General features: G+C 49.4%; 1 protein-coding gene across 1 annotated transcript in view; it reads left to right on the forward strand.

Annotated features, from left to right (window-relative positions):
• GABBR1 (gamma-aminobutyric acid type B receptor subunit 1) overlaps window positions 1-18,817 on the forward strand; it is a 168,876-nt gene extending 150,059 nt beyond the window's left edge. Inside the window, exons 20-24 of the mRNA XM_083723342.1 lie at window positions 6,257-6,350; window positions 8,491-8,618; window positions 10,913-11,041; window positions 13,241-13,384; window positions 16,762-18,817. Coding sequence (XP_083579468.1) covers window positions 6,257-6,350; window positions 8,491-8,618; window positions 10,913-11,041; window positions 13,241-13,384; window positions 16,762-17,007 — 741 coding nt within the window. The 3' untranslated portion in view covers window positions 17,008-18,817. The remainder of the gene's footprint in view (window positions 1-6,256; window positions 6,351-8,490; window positions 8,619-10,912; window positions 11,042-13,240; window positions 13,385-16,761) is intronic.
• The last annotated feature ends 773 nt before the right edge of the window (window positions 18,818-19,590 follow it).

Genomic DNA, 19,590 nt, shown 5'->3' on the forward strand with positions numbered 1-19,590 from the left:
GGGCCTCTAGCGGTGATTCCACAGATGGATCCAGCACCACCTCTATGAAGCTGCTCCTTCAGGGGCAGAGTGACCCCGTCCATAGCAGCCAGTTGACCAATGAGTTGGGCTCAGGAGTCGCCCACCCACGGAACTGTTCAGTTTCTGTTAATTGATTCTCATGAAAACTTACAGATTCTGGCTTCACACAATTAACTCAAGGCAGTGTCAATTTACTCTTGGCAGAAAGCCAAGGTCTGCTTGACCTAGAAACTACTTACTCTGATTGGTTAACGACCAGCACTCAACTCTGTTATCTAGGAATGCTAGCACAGTTTGTGTTAGGTGGGTGTGTTAGGAGTAGAAGTGCTTTGTATGGTTAAGAGAGAGAGAGAGAGAGAAAGGATTTATTTTACTTTGTTTTGTATGCAGAAACTCTGCTGGTTTTATTTTTCCTTTTAATAAATCCTGTAAATAGTTATTCTGAGTCTAGCTGACAAGTCATTTCCACCTCAACTAGCTTCTTCGCTGTGCAGGAAAACTCTGCTACGTTTGGGCTAAAGCCATTAGAGCTATGCCTGACACTTCAAAGTTCCAAGAGGAACCTCCTTCTTTCTAGGACTCAGATTCAGTTTCATCCAGATCACCACCAAGTGCTGGCACTGGTCCAGGACTTCTCCCGATTCAGTTGCTACGCACAAATGGAGTTGGGTAGCACCAGCGTGCTGATGACCCCTCAGCCTAAAGTCCCAGGTGACCACTCCCAGCAGCTGAATGTATGTATTAAATAGCATAGAGAGCAGGATCCTGTGGACTGAAAAAATGGAGAGGAATAACCTCAGGTTACAGATGCTTCAGGTTACAGACTCCGCTAACCCAGAAATAGTACCTCGGGTTAAGAACTTTGCTTCAGGATGAGAACAGAAATTGTGCACCGGTGGCGTGGCGGCAGCAGGAGGCCTCATTAGCTAAAGTGGTAGCTCAGGTTTCAGGTTAAGAACGGACCTCCAGAACGAATTAAGTTCTTAACCTGAGGTACCACAGTACCACTGAGCGTACACAGAGTGCCTTTCTGCCACCCCTGAGCAACTGCAGCTTGCCTACATATATTTCAGAGTTGTGGAACAGGGTGTCCAATGCAGGCGCAAGGTTTTCAGCCAGGCTTGACTTTCTTTTGAGGACAGAGCATTGTTTATTAAAACAGAGCTGACAGGTTTGTCTGTTTTTGCAGTGGAAGAGGGCAATGCTATATTCACAGTAGGCAAATTGTTCTGTGGAGTGCGTGACCTTGCAGGAAGGGCTGTAGTGATGGTTTTCACTAATAAGCATCTGCACGCACACTTATCCCGAGCTGCAGACCATGGAAGAATCTTCTTCCACCTCCCGTTTTGCCTCTTGTTCCCCCGCCCCCCATCTCTCCTGATCCTAACTCTACTCATTGTTCTCCCACAGCCTGCCAATCTCACCAAAATTTCCTGGCTCCTTCCCACTGTAATAATCCTGACTCCCCTTTTGCCCGTCTCTCATCTGTGTGTGTGCGCTTCTTTCTTTCTTTCTTTCTTTCTTTCTTTCTTTCTTTCTTTCTTTCTTTCTTTCTTTCTCTCTCTCTCTCCCTCCCTCCTCCCTGACACACGTAGGGTTCATGGCAAGACGTCGCCGGCGGACAGCAGTTTTAAGATGTTTGTCGAAGGATCAGTTCAATCTGCTTTTTAAGAATTTACAGCTGTTGCTTCATGTTCTGCGCAGTTTGTCGCTGGCACACAAACACGCCCCGATTGCTGCACACGGATATTCTTGTAACCATTGGTTTCTGACATGGGACAAGCTTCCTGGGGAATTCCCATGTGGAACTCCCGTGCGTGTGAGAATTCTAGAACCGGTTAAAGTGACTTCGGGTCCTCCACCTGCCATCACCGCCTTTCTTTATAGGCAGACATTCTGCAAACCTGGGATACTTAATACCTTCTGAAAGCCTTAAAGGGGAACCTCTTCCAGCCTCACCTTATCCTGCAAGGTGGCAGTTAGGGGACCTTCCTTATATTTGTGCTTTTGTATTTTATTTTACGTTGTGAACCACGCTGAGATCTACATATGCAGGATATACAAATTTATTACAGGCGTACCTCGGAAGCCGAACAGAATCCGTTCTGGAAGTCCGTTCAACTTCCAAAACCAAAGCGTGGCTTCCAATTGGCTGCAGGAAGCTCCTGCAGCCAATTGGAAGCCGCATCGGACGTTTGGGTTCCAAAGAACGTTCACAAACCAAAACACTCACTTCCGGGTTTGCGGCGTTCAGGAGCCAAGACGTTCGGCTCACAAAGCATTCTACTTCCGAGGTACGACTGTATATCAAATTTATCAGAACCCAGGCTGGCATCTTAGAACTGAAATGGACGCAGGAAGTCGATTATATGTTCTCCCTATGGTCCCTGATACACACTTTAATACAGCTGGAGAGGCACACTGCAATTGCAATTGGAGCACCGATGCTGGGAGAAGGGGTATTTCCCCAGTCTAAAATACCTCCCACCCCCGGAAGCAGCTTTCGGAGCAGCAATGGAGAAAGGGCAGACATAATCCCCCCCCAAAAAAATTGTGGGCCTAACAACTGTTTTACATGACGATTTGGCTCAGGGGAGCAGCACAGCAGAATGGTCCATTCTCCACAACCACTGCAGAAGCATCCCACCCAGGGAGTCAGGCGGTCCAATCACAGATCTGGGGAAGGGCCACGGCTCAGCAGGTAGAGCATCTGCTTTGCATGCAGAAGGTCCCAGGTTCAATCCCCGGTATCTCCAGATAGGGTTATGGGTGCCCCCTGTTTGAAATCCTGGCAAGTCACTGCCAGCCTGTCTGTTACCCATTTGGACTGATAGGGCAGAAGGCAGGGAGACTGACAGTAGGTGGCGCCAGAGCTGAGGGGCAGAGCCCACCTGATGACTGGTAGTGAGACAGGAGGCTGGTGGGGCCAGTTGAGAGCAGACGGAGGTTGGTGGGACAGTGTGCCATTTCTCTTTATGGGCCAGCCTGCACTGCAGCCCACCTAATCGAGAGCTAGGTGGACCAATGGACTGATTCACTATAAGGCAGGTTCCTATCTTCCACCGCCTGGTAGTTGCAACACTGACAGTGCTATTAAAGTTCAGGCATCTCTATCTGACCAAGCGTTACAAGCAGTTATTAGCCGCGGTTATGGCCAACATGATGCAAGAGGGACAACCTGGAACAAAAGAAAGTCACCAATAATTAATCTGTCAAAGGCCGAGGCTTGCGAACTTCCTGATTCCAGAAGGGTTAGAAGTTTTACAGGGTTTCGTGTTTACAGGTATAAAGATATGTGCTTACAGGTACCAGCAAAAGGAGCCCTCTCTATAGCTGCATCTCCCAGGAGAGGATATTCCCTATGGCAGCCCCTAAGTCGTGCCATTCACTAGTGTTTCTTCACTATACATCTTCAGGCAAATTCTGAAGGCACACCTAACTTTGCCCAGCTCTTTGGCACCTGAGATGTCAAAGGTTGTCCATGCCCGGCTTGAATTGTGGTCCCCGGGCTGGATAAAATTGTGTGTCTGCTGCTGTTCTTCTCGTTTGTTCTAGAATAATAATAATAATAATAATAATAATAATAATAATAATAATAATTTATACCCCACCCATCTGGCTGAGTTTCCCCAGCCACTCTGGGCGGCTCCCAATCAAGTGTTAAAAACAGTACAGCGTTACATATTAAAAACTGAATGTCAGGTAGTTGTTTATCTCCAGTCACCAGTCTAGCTGCTGCATTCTGGATTAATTGCAGTTTCCGGATCACCTTCAAAGGTAGCCCCATGTAGAGCGCGTTGCAGTAGACCCGTCATCTCCTCCTCAAACTCAAGCAACAGCTACACGTTTCTCAGCCTTCTAGATAGTTGTAGGACTGGGAATGTCTGAAATCCTGGAGAGCCGCTGCCAGTCCGTGCAGACAGCATTGAACTAGATGGAAAAATGAGCTGACTCGCCATTAGTTCACCTACCCCAGCATTATCTACATAGACAGGAGCAGTTCTGCAGGGCTTCCCAGCTTGGAGAAGCTGGAGAAGCTGGGAACCTTCTTCATAAGAAGTTGGTGCCCTGACACTGAGCCATGGCCCTTCCTGAGGTGGGGGGGGGGGCTCCACGGCTGTTCTTCTCATTTGTTCTATAAGACATGCCCCCTAAAACCCTCAAGCAACAGCTACACAACTTTCCTCAGCCTATCAACTCTCTGCTGAGGACTGTGAGTCAAGCAAGGCCCACAGGATTCAGAAGTTGAGATTTGAGGGCAACCAATGGCCAAGATGAGGAGGCAGCCATGGGGGCTTGGAATGTGACATCTCAGTGTTTAAGGAAAGCCTCTTTGCATTCCAACCCTTCTGGAACCAGGAAGTTTGCAAACCTCTGCCCTTTGACAGATAAGTGATTAATTACTGGCGAGTTTCATTTGTTCAAGAAGTCTCTCTTGCATCATGTTGGCATCTGGTTCTCGGTCAGATAGAGATGCCTGAAAATTAATAATATCACCTGTGTTGCAACTACCAAGAGGCAAGAGATAGGAACCTGGCTTTTAGGGAGTCAAACTATAGGTCCATCTAGCTCAGATGGCTACAGTAGAGGCTGGTGCTTTGGGGGAACTGGCCCCCTGTCCCTCCTCAACCTCAGTCTGCTTTCAGTCGGGTCCCACCAGCCTGCCATCTTGCATCCAGTCAGGGACGGCTTTGGCATAGCATTGGCTCTGGCGCCACCTACTGTTGGCCTCCCAGTGATCAGTCACTGCTGGTGGGCTGGATTTCAGCCAGGGGACATCCCCAATCACACCTGAAGATGCCGGTGGATTGATCCTGGGGCCTTCTGCATGCAAAGCAGGTGCTCAACCTTTGAGCAGCAGCTCTTCTGCAGACTCAAAGCAACCAGTCTGCCCCCCATCATTTGTAAATCAGGGTCTGCAGTTTACAGTACTAAAGGGATGCGAGTGAATGGCAGTCAACCCCGGTGCCACGTTTATCCACATGGTTTGCTCTCAGAGTAATTTTTCATTCATTCATCATCCCCATTTACCTGCTGCTTAATATACAAAATCCATAAGGGATTTTAAACATATAACATATAAAACGCAATGAGTTCTAGGGGCGGACCTACATTTTGGAGGCCTTGAAGCTCGAACTGTTATGGGGGAACCTTTGAAACCACCACTGAGGTCTAGGTAACCACTGTTATCTTCTTCCGTGGGGTTGTTTACAAAAACATTTACAACATCTGTGCTATGGAGTCTCAAACTTTGGGGATGTTGAAATAAAGTTAAAGGAGGTCCAGTCGTGGCCAACTCTGGGGTTGCTGCGCTCATCTCGCTTTATTGGCTGAGGGAGCCGGTATACAGCTTCTGGGTCATGTGGCCAGCATGACTAAGCCGCTTCTGGTGAACCAGAGCAGTGCACGGAAACGCCGTTTACCTTCCCGCCAGAGCGGTACCTATTTATCTACTTGCACTTTGACGTGCTTTGGAACTGCTAGGTTGGCAGGAGCAGGGACCAAGCAACGGGAGCTCACCCGGTTGCGGGGATTCGAACCGCCGACCTTCTGATTGGCAAGCCCTAGGCTCTGTGGTTTAACCCACAGCGTGCGACTCAGACGGGGTCTACTACACACAATTTTTTTAAAGCAATGTGGGCTGAAGTCACTTCTATGAGCCCCCTCCAGGATTAGGGGGCCTGAAGCTTAAGCTCCATTAGTTACATTGTAGATCTGCCCCAGATCATTAAGAGAGAAAAGAAAGATGTATACACAACACCATAAGCAAACATATAAAAGCAGAGAACCCGCCGGTAAAACATCTGGGTAAATTTCAACAGGTCATAAAACAGAGCGTTGGGATAAAATCCTACAAGCCGGAGAAAGTCCGCTTAAATAGATGGGTCTTCCAAGAGGTGTTGAAAGCTTGCCACCGTTTCTGCCTCAGAAAAGGCACATGGAAGGGTAGAACCCTGGCTGTGGTTTGAAAGATAAACCCAGCAACAGGCAGCAGGCATGGGGAGGGCCTAGTTCAAACACATTTGCCACATGCCCTGTTCTCCAGTTTGAACCGCATCTCCGCCTGCTCCTGGGCATGTGATTGGGGCAGGCCTGACTCTGCCCGGCGTCACACGCTCTTTGGCCCACACAAGGCAACAACTGAATAAATGGCTGGCACTGTGACTCATCGTTGTTAACTCGTGTTTCGCATCTTCCTCAGTGATTAAACCCTTCCTTCCTGTGTCTCCTGCAGGAATTCACCAAAGAGGAGCCCAAGAGTGACATCGACGTGCTGATCCTCCCTAAGCTGGAGCACTGCAGTTCGGAGAGAATGAACACTTGGCTGGGTGAGCTGGTTTTGTCCAGCTTCTGCCCATCCCCTCTTCCCTATGCCTGTGCCCTCCTTCCTGTCCTCTGGAATACCTGTTTCCCCATCCTAGGACTACTAGAGCCCTTGCCAGACTGGGATGTGTTTGTGTGTGTGTGTGTGTGTGTGTGTGTGTGTGTGTGTGTGTGTGTGCATTCTGCAACATGTCATCGGTGCAATAATAGTACATTAGAATGGATCTCTGGGGATGCAGGTGGCGCTGTGGGTTAAACCACAGAGCCTAGGACTTGCCGATCAGAAGGTCAGCGGTTCGAATCCCCACAACGGGGTGAGCTCCCGTTGCTCGGTCCCTGCTCCTGCCAACCTAGCAGTTCAAAAGCACGTCAAAGTGCAAGGAGATAAATAGGTACCACTCCGGCGGGAAGGTAAATGGCGTTTCCGTGAGCTGCTCTGGTTCACCAGAAGCGGCTTAGTCATGCTGGCCACATGACCCAGAAGCTGTACACCGGCTGCCTTGGCCAATAAAGTGAGATGAGCGCCACAACCCCAGAGTCGGCCATGACTAGACCTAATGGTCAGGGGTCCCTTTACCTTTAATGGATCTCTGCTGCTTCCACAGTGCTACTGCATTCTTCCCAACTGGAAGGACACTTTTATATTACAGCGCACCATAAATGGGACACGCCAATTGCAGGACATGCACTGGTTGGAAATGGAGCAGTATGACTTCCCATAAACCTTTGGCAGGCAGAGTGTTGAAAAGCACATTGGGTATAACCACCCCATCAGCACCATGAACCCAAATAATTATCCTAGGGCTGGAAGGGACCATGAGGGTCATCGAGTCCAACCGCCTGCAATCTTTTGCCCGACTTAGGGCTCAAACCCACAACCCTGAGATTAAGAGTCTCATGCTCAACTGACTGAGCTATCAGTGAACTGTCTCCAGACTAGGCAAATTGGTGGTAAGTTTGAGCAAGGTTCTTTTAAAGTTAGTTATAGTAATGTCCATGGACCACCCATTCCTCCTTTCTGAAAACAAGGCTTTCAAAATTGGTGCTATAATACCAGATTTGAACCCAACTGATTGCTATTAAACACCATATATGCTAGGGAGAAAGCGGCACTTCTGGCTTCAGAAAACAGGAAGCTGATGGTGGCCAAGCTTCACGTACAAAACTATTCTATAGCCTATTGCTCCAGCAAAGGGACCATGTCTATTTTGAGGATACACTTAGACTATCCACAAGAACAGATTATGTACAATTAAAAAGGATGTCTGGAGAGGACCCAAAACAACTCAGTTCACCGTCCCACACATACTGCGATCCATCCTTCCTTCTTTCTCCCAGTCCTGCAACACAATTCCTGTTTCATGGCTTGTGCTCTCAGACGAAAGTTCAAGAGGTCAAGACACAAAGACTTTAGCAACTAATCCACACCTAATGACCCACCTAAGTGGTACTCAGGATATCACTCAAGAAATCACTCAAGGTATCTCTCAAGTAATTAAGGAACAAAAGAAGAAAAGGCACACTAGCCTGGGAACTTCCTCTCTGCCCAGAACATTGGAGGCTAGACACCACACCCCCTCTACAGTATTTATAGGAACTCAAACATTGAGATCCCGCTCTGTTCCAGTAACAAGAAGCCGAAAGCACCAGCCTGAAGATGACGAGTGAGACCTCGTCGAAACGTCGCCTAGACACCCCAACTTTTACACGGGAAGACACCCGAGGACACCAAAACCTGCATTCCTGTACCCGTGAAAATCTACGAAAGCAAATATATATATATATATATATATATATATATATATATATATATATGAGAGAAACTCACTGGGTGACCTTGGGCCAGTCGCTCATTCTCAGCCTAACGATCTTGCAAGGTCGTTGTGAGGATAATCAAAGGAGGAGGAGCAGAACCACCTACAATCCACCTTCAGCTTCTTGGAGGAAAAGAGGGGTATAAATAATGGAAACACATAGAAATGAAGGGTATGACTATCAGTCAGCAATGAACCATGGGCAGAGTCTCCACCACCCACTGCAGTGGCCTTTCCCATGGCTTCTTCACCCTTCTCCCTTCACCCTTCTCCTCCATTAGCACTTTGAAGGCCCCTGTTGACCCCTTCTCCTCTCTCTCCCTGTCTGCAGGTATCTTCTATGGCTTCAAAGGGCTGCTGCTGCTTCTGGGCATATTCCTTGCCTATGAGACAAAGGGAGTCTCCACGGAGAAGATCAACGACCACCGCGCTGTGGGCATGGCGATCTACAATGTGGCTGTGAGTTGCGTGTCTCTAATGTGTCCAGACCACTGGGCTAGCTTGAAAAACTCATGCTCTTGTTGAGTTGGCTTTCTGAGAGAGGGAAATCAAACCTGGACTGCAGTCAAGAGAGAGAGAGAGCAACAAGTCTTCCTGACCCCACAACCTCTGGGGAGAAAGAGCAAAGTTTTGCCGTGTGTTCCTGCATGCAAATGCTTGATTTTGAGCCATGCTGGTTTACAGTCTGCCCTGGAGAGCTGTGACCAGTCATTATAGACCAGGGGTCCTAAACTGGTCCACGTGGCTTGTCTGGATTTGTGGTTCAAGTCAGACGTTAGCATATGTTGTTGTTGTTTAGTCGTTTAGTGTCCAACTCTTCATGACCCCATGGACCAGAGCACGCCAGGCACTCCTGTCTTCCACTGCCCCCCACAGTTTGGTCAAACTCATGCTGGTAGCTTCGAGTCCCCTTTTCCTTGTGCCCTCCATCTTTCCCAACATCAGGGTCTTTTCCAGGGAGTCTTCTCTTCTCATGAGGTGGCCAAAGTATTGGAGCCTCAGCTTCAGGATCTATCCTTCCAGTGAACACTCAGGGCTGATTTCCTTCAGAATGGATAGGTTTGATCTTCTTGCAGTCCATGGGACTCTCAAGAGTCTCCTCCAGCACCATAATTCAAAAGCATCAATTCTTTGGCGATCAGCCTTCTTTATGGTCCAGCTCTCACTTCCATTCATCACGACTGGGAAAACCATGGCTTTAACTATACAGACCTTTGTTGGCAAGGTGATGTCTCTGATTTTTAAGATGCCGTCTAAGTTTGTCATTGCTTTTCTCCCAAGGAGCAGGCGTCTTTGAATTTCGTGACTACTGTCACCATCTGCAGTGATCATGGAGCCAAAGAAAGTAAAATCTCTCACTGCCTCCATTTCATCCCCTTCTATTTGCCAGGAGGTGATGGGACCAGTGGCCGTGATCTTCGGGGGTTTTTTGATGTTGAGCTTCAGACCATAATTTGCACTCTCCTCTTTCACCTTCATTAAAAGTTTCTTTAATTCCTCCTCACTTTCTGCCATCAAGGTTGTGTCATCAGCATATCTGAGGTTGTTGATATTTCTTTCGGCAATCTTAATTCCGCCTTGGGATATGCATTGGCATATGCATCACATTAAACATTTGCCATGATCTTTAATTGTATTTGTTTCGCTCCTCCTATTTCTTATATATTGCATTTTGCCGTGTTACAATTTGATTTCCGTGGAATTCGGATTGTAGTGAAGCAAAGCGGATTATATAAAACATAAAAGGGGCAACGAAAATACAATGAAAAGTCAAACAGCATCAAGCACAGCGCATTAGAATTGTTACAAGAAGGCGCAAAATCATTAAGTGATATTCCAAGGCCCCCAGGATTTCCAAGTGGCCCGTGGGATGAGAGGGGGGAATGTTTGAAAACCACTGATGTAGCTACAACCTTTCTGGATAGACGAATGGTCTGTCTCTGTATAAGGCAGCATACTGCATCCCTATGTACCCTGGTACCAAGCTGTCTTTCCTTTGGGCGTTAGAGGTGATTTTTGTGCTTCCCCAGGCCCAGCCTCCACTTTGCAAGGAAAGATGTTGATTCTGTGATTGGGAGGCCCTTGGAACATCTGGGTTCACTCTAGCCATGACCCTCACGTGGCCTCAAACAAGTTGCTGTCTTTGGTGTAAAGCGCCACAGTGCCAGCCACCTGCCTTTGTGCAGTCTTGTTGTCACATTGTGGGAATTCAGTGCCATTATCCACCCTGAGGGATGCAGGTGGCACTGTGGGTTAAACCACAGAGCCTAGGACTTGCCGATCAGAAGGTCAGCGGTTCGAATGCCCGCAACGGGGTGAGCTCCCGTTGCTCGGTCCCTGCTCCTGCCAACCTAGCAGTTCCAAAGCATGGCAAAGTGCAAGTAGATAAATAGGTACCGCTCTGGTGGGAAGGTAAATGGCGTTTCCGTGCACTGCTCTGGTTCGCCAGAAGTGGCTTAGTCATGCTGGCCACATGACCCGGAAGCTGTATGCTGGCTTCCTCGGCCAATAAAGCGAGATGAGCGCCGCAACCCGAGTCGGCCATGACTGGACCTAATAGTCAGGGGTCCCTTTACCTTTACCTATCCGCCCTGAGCTATACAGACAAGATTGGACTATAAAGCACAGTTGTCAATTTTGCGATACAGAATAAAATATTCCTGCATGTCCTCGTTTCTAATGACTGCTGCAATGTTTCTTTTCCGGACTTGCACAGCCACCCTGACCCTGTCTCTAATCCTTCCCTCCTGCAGGTGTTGTGTCTCATCACTGCCCCGGTCACCATGATCCTGAGCAGTCAACAGGATGCGGCCTTCGCTTTCGCCTCCCTCGCCATTGTCTTCTCCTCTTACATCACCCTGGTTGTCCTCTTTGTGCCCAAGGTAACAACCAAGCCGGGATCGAGCTGCGCATTGGTAGCAACTGGCTCCTAGCGTGGTATGCAGCAGAACTTAGCGCATGCCCAAGAATCTCAGGTTTCACTTACCCAAAAAGGGGCCAAGTTCTATTCCCCATAATTTACAGTCCCTGATGTAAAGCACGGATAATGTGCTGAGATAAAGTCTGCGAACCTACACATGTCTATTGCTTAGTAAGCCCCACTGAAATTAGTGTGACTTGCTTCCAGGTAAACAGATGGAGGATGAGGTTATACTCATGGATGACACTGGGGGATGGGGACTGGGGGACGGTAAGTGATCCCCCAAAAAGAGCTCCCTCCCACTAACATACAGGCAGTGACAGTTTTGCATGGGGGCCCATTCTTCCTCCTTTGAGGTCCAAAAGGACCCATGTGTTAGCCTAAAACGGTCACCGCCTCTACAGTCATGCCTCGGGTTACAGACACTTCGGATTGTGCGTTTTCAGGTTGTGCACCATGCCGAACCCGGAAGTACCGGAACAGGTTACTTCTGGGTTTCAGCAATCGTGCATGCGCAGAAGCGCTAAATCATGCTTTGCACATGCGCAGAAGCACCGAATCACAACCCACACGTGTGCCAATGTGACGCTGCGAATTGCGAACGCTGCAGGTTGCGAACGTGCCTCCCGCATGGATCACGTTTGCAACCCGAGCGTCCACTGTATACTGTTACTTTCCCCCCCCGAGACTTACCGTATTTTTTGCTCTATAGGACTCACTTTTTCCCTCCTAAAAAGTAAGGGGAAATGTGTGTGCGTCTTATGGAGCGAATGCAGGCTGCGCAGCTATCCCAGAAGCCAGAACAGCAAGAGGGATTACTGCTTTCACTGTGCAGCGATCCCTCTTGCTGTTCTGGCTTCTGGAATTCAGAATATTTTGTTTGTTTGTTTTCCTCCTCCAAAAACGAGGTGCGTCTTGTGGTCTGGTGCGTCTTATAGAGCGAAAAATACGGTAGCTTGCCCACCTAGAAATACGCTTTGTCCTTTCTGTGCCCCTCACCGCAGTGTTTTTCCCCTGGTGTCTCTGCTGGTTACACTGGGATGGGGATAAAGGGATTCACAGCAGCAACAGACTAATTTTTGCTGTTCACATTTCCCTGTACTTCCTCATCAACCCTAGTCCTTAGTTTCACCATTCCCAACCTTAATGCCTGTTAGCATCTCACCGAGTCCTCCCACAGATCCAGGGACACGGAAACAGAAGTAGTTTAACCAGTTTCCACGCTGGCATCTTACTCAGGAGACCTGGCTGCATTCTCTCACGGGCAACTTTCTGGGTGGCCGTGGTGGGTGAGGTTCAATGGCAACAAGCGGGTGGAGAAACTGGCGTGAAGCTACCTTTCTGTACAGTGGGCTGCATTCCAGCCACGCAAAAGCCAGAGGTTTCCGCTACACACGTCTCTCCATCCAGACAGGCCAAAGGCATTATCACAGGGCACAGTCCAGCCAGGCAAAAGCACTCAAGGGAGGGCGAGGAGCAGGAAAGGCTTCTCAAAAGGATGCCCAAGCGTAGATGGAAAATCTGCTCCTTCATCTCAGGAACCCCGTCATGCAGCATTTGGTTAGGAGTTTGGATTTGAGATCCTGCTTTATCACTACTCTAGGGCGTCTCAAAGCGGCTAACGTTCTCCTTTCCCTTCCTCCCCCACAACAAACACTCTGTGGGGTGAGTGGGGCTGAGAGACTTCAGAGAAGTGTGACTGACCCAAGGTCACTCAGCAGCTGCATGTGGAGGAGCGGGGAAGCGAACCCGGTTCACCAGATTACGAGTCTATCACTCTTAACCACTACACCACACTGGTTATGAAATCTTAAGAGGTGGCGAAGGAACAGTTTCCCAAAATATATAGCAGACTTGCCTAGTGTTGCTTGGGAGTTTTACAAAACCAAAAAACCCCCACAACAATCCAGTGAGGGATGAAGCTTGGGGAGAGTCCCAAGGCCCAGATGGAGAAGCATTTGGCCCCCTCTTCCACATTTTTAGGAATCTCTCCAATCTCCCCCTGAAAAAATTCCTCTGCTTTCAGACCTGAGGTTGGCACTTTTGGCCCAGCACCAGAGTTCCCCCTTCCTGCTGCCAGGCTCGGCCTTCTCCTCCCTTGACGCTGAGGTGCAGTCGTACGGCTGAGCTCCATGTGTTTGTGTGTGGCCTCTTCTTTCAGATGCGGCGCCTCATCACTCGGGGAGAGTGGCAGTCGGAGCAGCAGGACACCATGAAGACGGGCTCGTCCACCAACAACAACGAGGAGGAGAAGTCGCGGATGCTGGAGAAGGAGAACCGCGAACTGGAGAAGATCATCGCAGAGGTGAGGCAGGGTGTGACTTGTTCCGGTCAAGTTGGGTGTGTGTCTTCCCTCCCCCTTGCCCTGTGCTTCCTGCCATTGGTGGCTTGTCTCTTCTGGAACATTAGAAGAACCCTGCTGGATCTCGCCCATCAAGTCCAGCCATCCTTTTCTCACAGTGGCCAGCCAGCCTGTCAGCAGGATCTGGGCACAACAGCCCTCTCTCCTCCTGGGGTTTTGAAATATACTCAGAGTCGAGAGTGGATTTCATGCTCTTTATTCAGCTCATAGTGGTGAGGAGGAATGAAAGTCCCCTCAAAGTATCTGCTTTATATACATTATTTACACAATGGGCCCCACGTGATTGGCTAATTCTGGAATTCTCCTGTAGGCCAATCAGGTTGTGGATTCACTTCCATCTGGAGCTGGATTGGGTGGCTCCTGCAGACCAGTCATACTGCTGCATTGTTCTAGGGCCAATCAGACTGCTGCATTTTGGATCCTATTCAACTCAGTACATAACAGGTTTCCAGCAACTGATATTCAGAAATGGATCTGACAGTGGAGGTAGAACATAAGGCATCATGGCTAGTAGCCATCAGTAATCCTCTCCTCCGTGTATTTGCCCAATCCTCTTTTAAAGCTATCCAAGTCAGCGGCTGTCACTGCTTCTTGTGGCAGTGAGTTCCATAGTTTAACTGTGTGGTGCATGACCGAGCCCTTTCTTTTATCTGTCTGGAATTTTCCAACGTTCAGCTATGTTGAATATCCTCAAGTTCTAACGCCATGAGAGAGGGAGAAAAGCTTTTCCCGATCCACTTTTTCCATGGCATGTATAGTTTTGTACATTTCGGTCATGTCACCTGCTGCACGTCATTTCTCTAAGCTAAAAAGCTGCAAATGGAATAGTCTCCTTCTGGAGGTGGTGGACTCCCCTGGGGTTTTTAAACCAGAGTTTGGAGGGCCATCTGTCATGGATGCTTTGGCTGAGATTCCTGCATTGCAAGGGGTTGGACTAGGGCAGGGGTAGGCAACCTAAGGCCCGGGGGCCGAATCTGGCCCAATCGCCTTCTAAATCTGGCCCATGGACGGTCCAGGAATCAGCATGTTTTTACATGAGTAGAACATGTCATTTTATTTAAAATGCATCTCTGGGTTATTTGTGGGGCATAGGAATTCCTTTATTGATTTATTTTCAAAATATAGTCTGGCCCCCCACAAGGTCTGAGGGATGGTGGACCGGCCCATGGCTGAAAAAGTTTGCTGGCCCCTGGACTAGGATGACTCGCGGGGTCCCTTCCAACTCTTAGGATTCTATGAAATGTTTTAATATTTTCCCATAGGGCAGTTGCACCACCCTCTTGGTTGCACTTGAAATCTTTTACAACTCCACAGTATCTTTTTTTAAGGAGAGGGGGCCAGAATTGCACACAGCATTTCGATTTCCCCCTACATTTCTAAATACACATATAAGATGGGGGGTTGGGGTGGGAAGACGTTTTAAAACAAAACAGAAAGAAAACCTCAAACCAATGAATTTGTTTCATTGGCTTTTGTTGATAAACCCGCTCTGCCGTGAAAAGTCCCAGGATATAGTACATCGACAGTTAAAATCAGATTAAATACAATAAAACATAAAGCCACACACCAACCGTGACGCCATCAAATGTACTATAAGGGGTGATGACAGCTACTCAGAGTAGACCTGTTATAACCAGTGGGTCTACTCTTGAGTATGACTTGGCATGAACTCACCCGCAGGGCACACAAGGTGGTGTTACGATGTTTACTGTTCCTATAACTCCTCCTTAAGCGTTCAAAGTACTTGGCGTACGATCTGAGTAAACCAAATGTACCAATAAATATGGTACGACTCAGCTAGTCAAGGGAACGAGGCCTGATTTGGTTGCCAGGCAACCTTAGGGCCTGCTGTTAATTACTTCCTGGGTCTGTTTGCAAAGGGGAATCGTACTGGGGTAGACAACCTGCGGCCCTCCAGATGCTATATTTAAAAAAAAAAAAAATCCCAACATCCCTGGCCATTGCCCCTGCTGGCTGGGGCTGATGGCAGTTGTTTTTGTTATTAAAATAAAAACAACAAAACAGCCCCCCTCCCTCCCCACAAACACATTTAAAAGGCTGTAAAATATTAATCAGCCCAAAGCCTGGTTGAAGAGGAACATTTTCGCCTGGTGCCTAAAGTTATGTAATGAAGGCGCCAGACGGACCTCCCTGGGGAGAGCATTTCACAACAGGGAGCCACTACAGAAAAGGTCCCGTTCTCGACTTGCCACCCTCTGGACCTCACACAGAGGAGGCACACAAAGAACGGCCTCAGATTATGAACACGGAGTCCTGGAGAAAGAGAGGCAGTCCTGGGGGTATTGAGATATACGCCTCTTTCATGCTTCTAAGTCACTTGCAGCCACCCGTTTCCCCTCCTTGCCCCTCCCCAACAATAAGGGATGTGGGTGGCGCTGTGGTCTAAACCACTGAGCCTCTTGGGCTTGCCATTTTGAAGGTCAGCGGTTCGAACACCCATGACAGGGTGAGCTCCCGTTGCTCTGCCACAGCTCCTGCCAACCTAGCAGTTCGAAAGCATGCCAGTGCAAGTAGATAAATAGCTATTTCTGTGGCAGGAAGGTAAACAGTGTTTCTGTGCGGTCTGGTTTCCGTCACGGTGTCCTCTTGCGCCAGAAGCAGTTGAGTCCTGCTGGCCACATGACCTGGAAGGCTGTCTGTGGACAAATGCCAGCTCCCTCGGCCTGAAAGCGAGATGAGCGCCGCAACTCCATAGTCGCCTTTGACTGGATTTACCGCATTTTTCGCTCCATAAGACACACTTTTTTCCTCCTAAAAGGTAAGGGGAAATGTGAGTGCGTCTTATGGAGCGCATGGCGCTGCGCAGAGAGGGAGAGCTGCGCAACGCCCATTCAGCGAAGCGGGAGGAGGAACAGAAGGAGACCCTGCGCAGAGAGGGAGAACTGTGCAGCACCCCTTCAGGGACGCACCTGTCCTGTGCTTCAGGGACTCCTTCTGTTCCTTCTCCAGCTTCGCTGAAGGGGCGCTATGCAGTTCTCCCTCTCTGCGCAGCTCCCCTTCAACGACGCACCTATCCTGGCTTCTGCCTTAGCCCTGTGCAGCCTCTTCAGACCGGGGGAGCCTTCATCCCGCTGCCCTGAAGAGGCTTGGCGCGGTTATCCCAGAAGCCAGAACAGCCACACGGTATCCCAGAAGCCAGATCCCTCTTGCTGTTCTGGCTTCTGGGATTCAGAATAATTTTTTCTCGTTTTCCTCCTCCCAAACCTAGGTGCACCTTATGGTCTGGTGCGTCTTATGGAGCGAAAAATACGGTAACTGTATTTTTTCTTCTTTTTCTCTCTCTTTTTTTTACCCAACAGAAGGAAGAGCGGGTCTCTGAGCTCCAGCAGCAGCTGAAAGAGCGGCAGCAGCTCCGGTCCCGGCGGCGCTCCTCCAACTGTGCCGCTGACAACCACTTCAACAACTCGGCCTCGGCCTCAGCAGCCACCGCCCCGAACCTCTACCAGCCCAGCCTCCCTCTCGTCCGCTGCCTGGTGGCCGAGCAGGCCGACAAGCTGGGGCGAAACAACTGCGATGGCAGCCGCGTTCACCTGCTCTACAAGTGACACTTTTTTCCTGGGCAAGCGACACGGAGGAGGGGAGGAGGGCGGGTGACGCCGGCGCAGCCAAGGCAGGTCGGGGCAGAGGCTCACGAAACCAGTGGGAAGGGACTTATGCAGCCGGCTTGGGGAGTTTGCTCAGAGTTCTTTTGTTCGTTTTCTAAGGGGGGAGGGAAGAAGAGAAATCATAACCTCTGGTTTTTGTAAAATACCTTTGTGTCCGTCCACCTGCCTGTGCCCCTTGAACCTGGAATCCAGGTGCCAACTCTATGGAGACTTGTTTTAGAAGTAGCGGATTGCAGGGGACACCGCCGTTTTGCCCCTCCCCTCCCCAAATGCACATGCACACTTGGTGACTTGACAAATGTGCCTCTCTGGAAAGATGGGTGTGCATCAGGCATCAGGCAGAAATAAGGGTTCTGTGGCTCTTTGTGGTTGGGGTGTGTGTGTGTGTGTGTGTGTGTGTGTGTGTGTGTGTAAATCTCTCAAGACTCTGAACAATTGCATCCTGCAGGGTCTGTTCCTGTGCACTTCTCTGCATGCAGTTATTTGGCTGCTGCAGCCTACAGAAGCCCCAGCTGAAGTACGGTTCAACTGCAGCATAGCAATTGATAGTTGTGCTTGCAGTTACCAGTGGAAGCTTTTCCCTCCTTGCTTCCGTATCGCTTCCGGGCGCAGCTGGTTGTCTGGAAAAGGTAGGCACTGTAGCTCTGAGAACAGTATGAACAGTATTAAAAGGGATAATCCGTTTACTTGTGGGCCAAGCCAGCCTGTTGCACAGCTCGGCCAAAGCGTTTTTGTACTGTGCAAACCCCAAACGGTTCCACGCAGTTAGACTGCGACGGATTGGTTTCGTATGTCATTTAGCATCAAAATGGTCAAACTAGGCCCCCTGCCCAGTCTGATTGTGCCTGTTTGTGTTGGGAACTAGAAACACACACACACACACACACACACACACACACATTCACTCCTCCTGTGGTTGCACATATAAGCCACATTGCACAAGGCCATCGAACCTCATTTTGACTTCCCTCGATGCTTGCGTATACAAGCGCAGGATTGTGCACAACTGCAACCTAGTCTCATCTGCGCGTGTTAAGACTGAAGGCATAAGTTAAGGAGGTGGGGATCAAGTGCAGTTAGCTTGTAGGGCAGTGGAAGTTGCAGCATTCCTGCGCATTCTCAGTTGCAGAATGCACTTCTTAAATAGGAGAAAGCTCCTATCCAGACACCCAGGGGTACGTCCAGAGACTGTGTAAGAAGGCTGAAACCCAAGCAGGCTGCTTCCTTTTCAGAGGCAGCTGTCAACCACTGAAGACACGAACACCTTGCCAGTTCTCTTGTAACAAAGTTCATAGGGAAGCGTTGCTCTTCGGCGCATGGGGTGGGCAGGGGCATCGCCAGTGTGCTTGCCAACTCTGAGCTCTGCCTACGAGATTGCTGCCTGCACTGCACTCTCTGCCAGACTCGCCACAAATGCCTTCATCTCTCACCCCACCAGGAATGTAGGATCTGAAGCCACAGGGAGGGTAAGAGCTGGGCAGGATGCTGGTGAATATTAGGGAAATGTGGGTTAGCAGCTCCCTTTCAACCAGTAGCTTGTATGTATGTGTGTGTGTGCAAGCAAGCATGCATGCGTCAACACCTGTTTCTCCCCACACTTTTCCAATCTGAGCACTTTATTGTCCCAACAGATGTGGGTGGGAGCAGTGGGTGCTGCCAAGGGGAGCGGGGGAGAGAAGGGGAGTCCAGGTGCCTGCCAGGTGTCCCCATCCAGCGTGCAGATGTTCTTCAGTAAAATAATACAATATGAGATTTGGGCTCTCGTGTCATCTGTGAATGAAACCATTTCCCCAACCTGTGCTCCATCTTTCTATTCTTGCACCAGCTTTGGGTAGTGGTGGTGGTGCTCGTAAGAGGTAGGTGAAGTATCCATTCACTAAATTAGTGTGCTTTAATTTCTTGAATGGACAGCGCAAAGCTGCTCGGGTGACTGGGCGGAGGAGGTTTCTCGGTGACATCGGAGGGGCCAGCCAATCTGCACCGGCCACAACCGGCTGTTGCTGCTGCTGCAAACTTGCAGAACTCGTTTTCTTTCAGAGCCCAGCTCCGGGAGAAGGAAGGTGCGCTTGGATTCAAAGGCGGCGAGGCTGCTTCCAAATTGTCTCTGAAAACAGTGTGCTTGTCTTCAGCTTAAACGGAAGCTGCACACACAGGCTTCTGATCCATGCACAATATATGCTTTGTCACTTAAGCCCTACGGTATCCGGGTTGATGGAAAAACTCAGGTGGAGGGGTAGGTCAGTGAGCAGGAATGGAAGATGCTTGTAGGGGAGCGTGGAGGAGCTGTGAAGGAAGGCTCTAAGTGGCCAGCTTGCTCAGCAAACTACAAGTCCCAGGAGTCCTTGGGGGAAAGCCATGACTCTTATAGCATTTGTAACAGGCATGGCTTCCCCCAAAGAATCCTGGGAACTGCTTTAACTGTATTGTACGGATGTGGTCTAAACCACTGAGCCTCTTGGGCTTGCTGATCGGAAGGTTGGTGGTTCGAATCCGCACGACGGGGCGAGCTTCCATTGCTCTGTC

This window comes from Podarcis gaigeae (assembly GCF_964106915.1).
Source record: "Podarcis gaigeae genome assembly, chromosome: 2".
Taxonomy (NCBI): Eukaryota; Metazoa; Chordata; class Lepidosauria; order Squamata; family Lacertidae; genus Podarcis; species Podarcis gaigeae.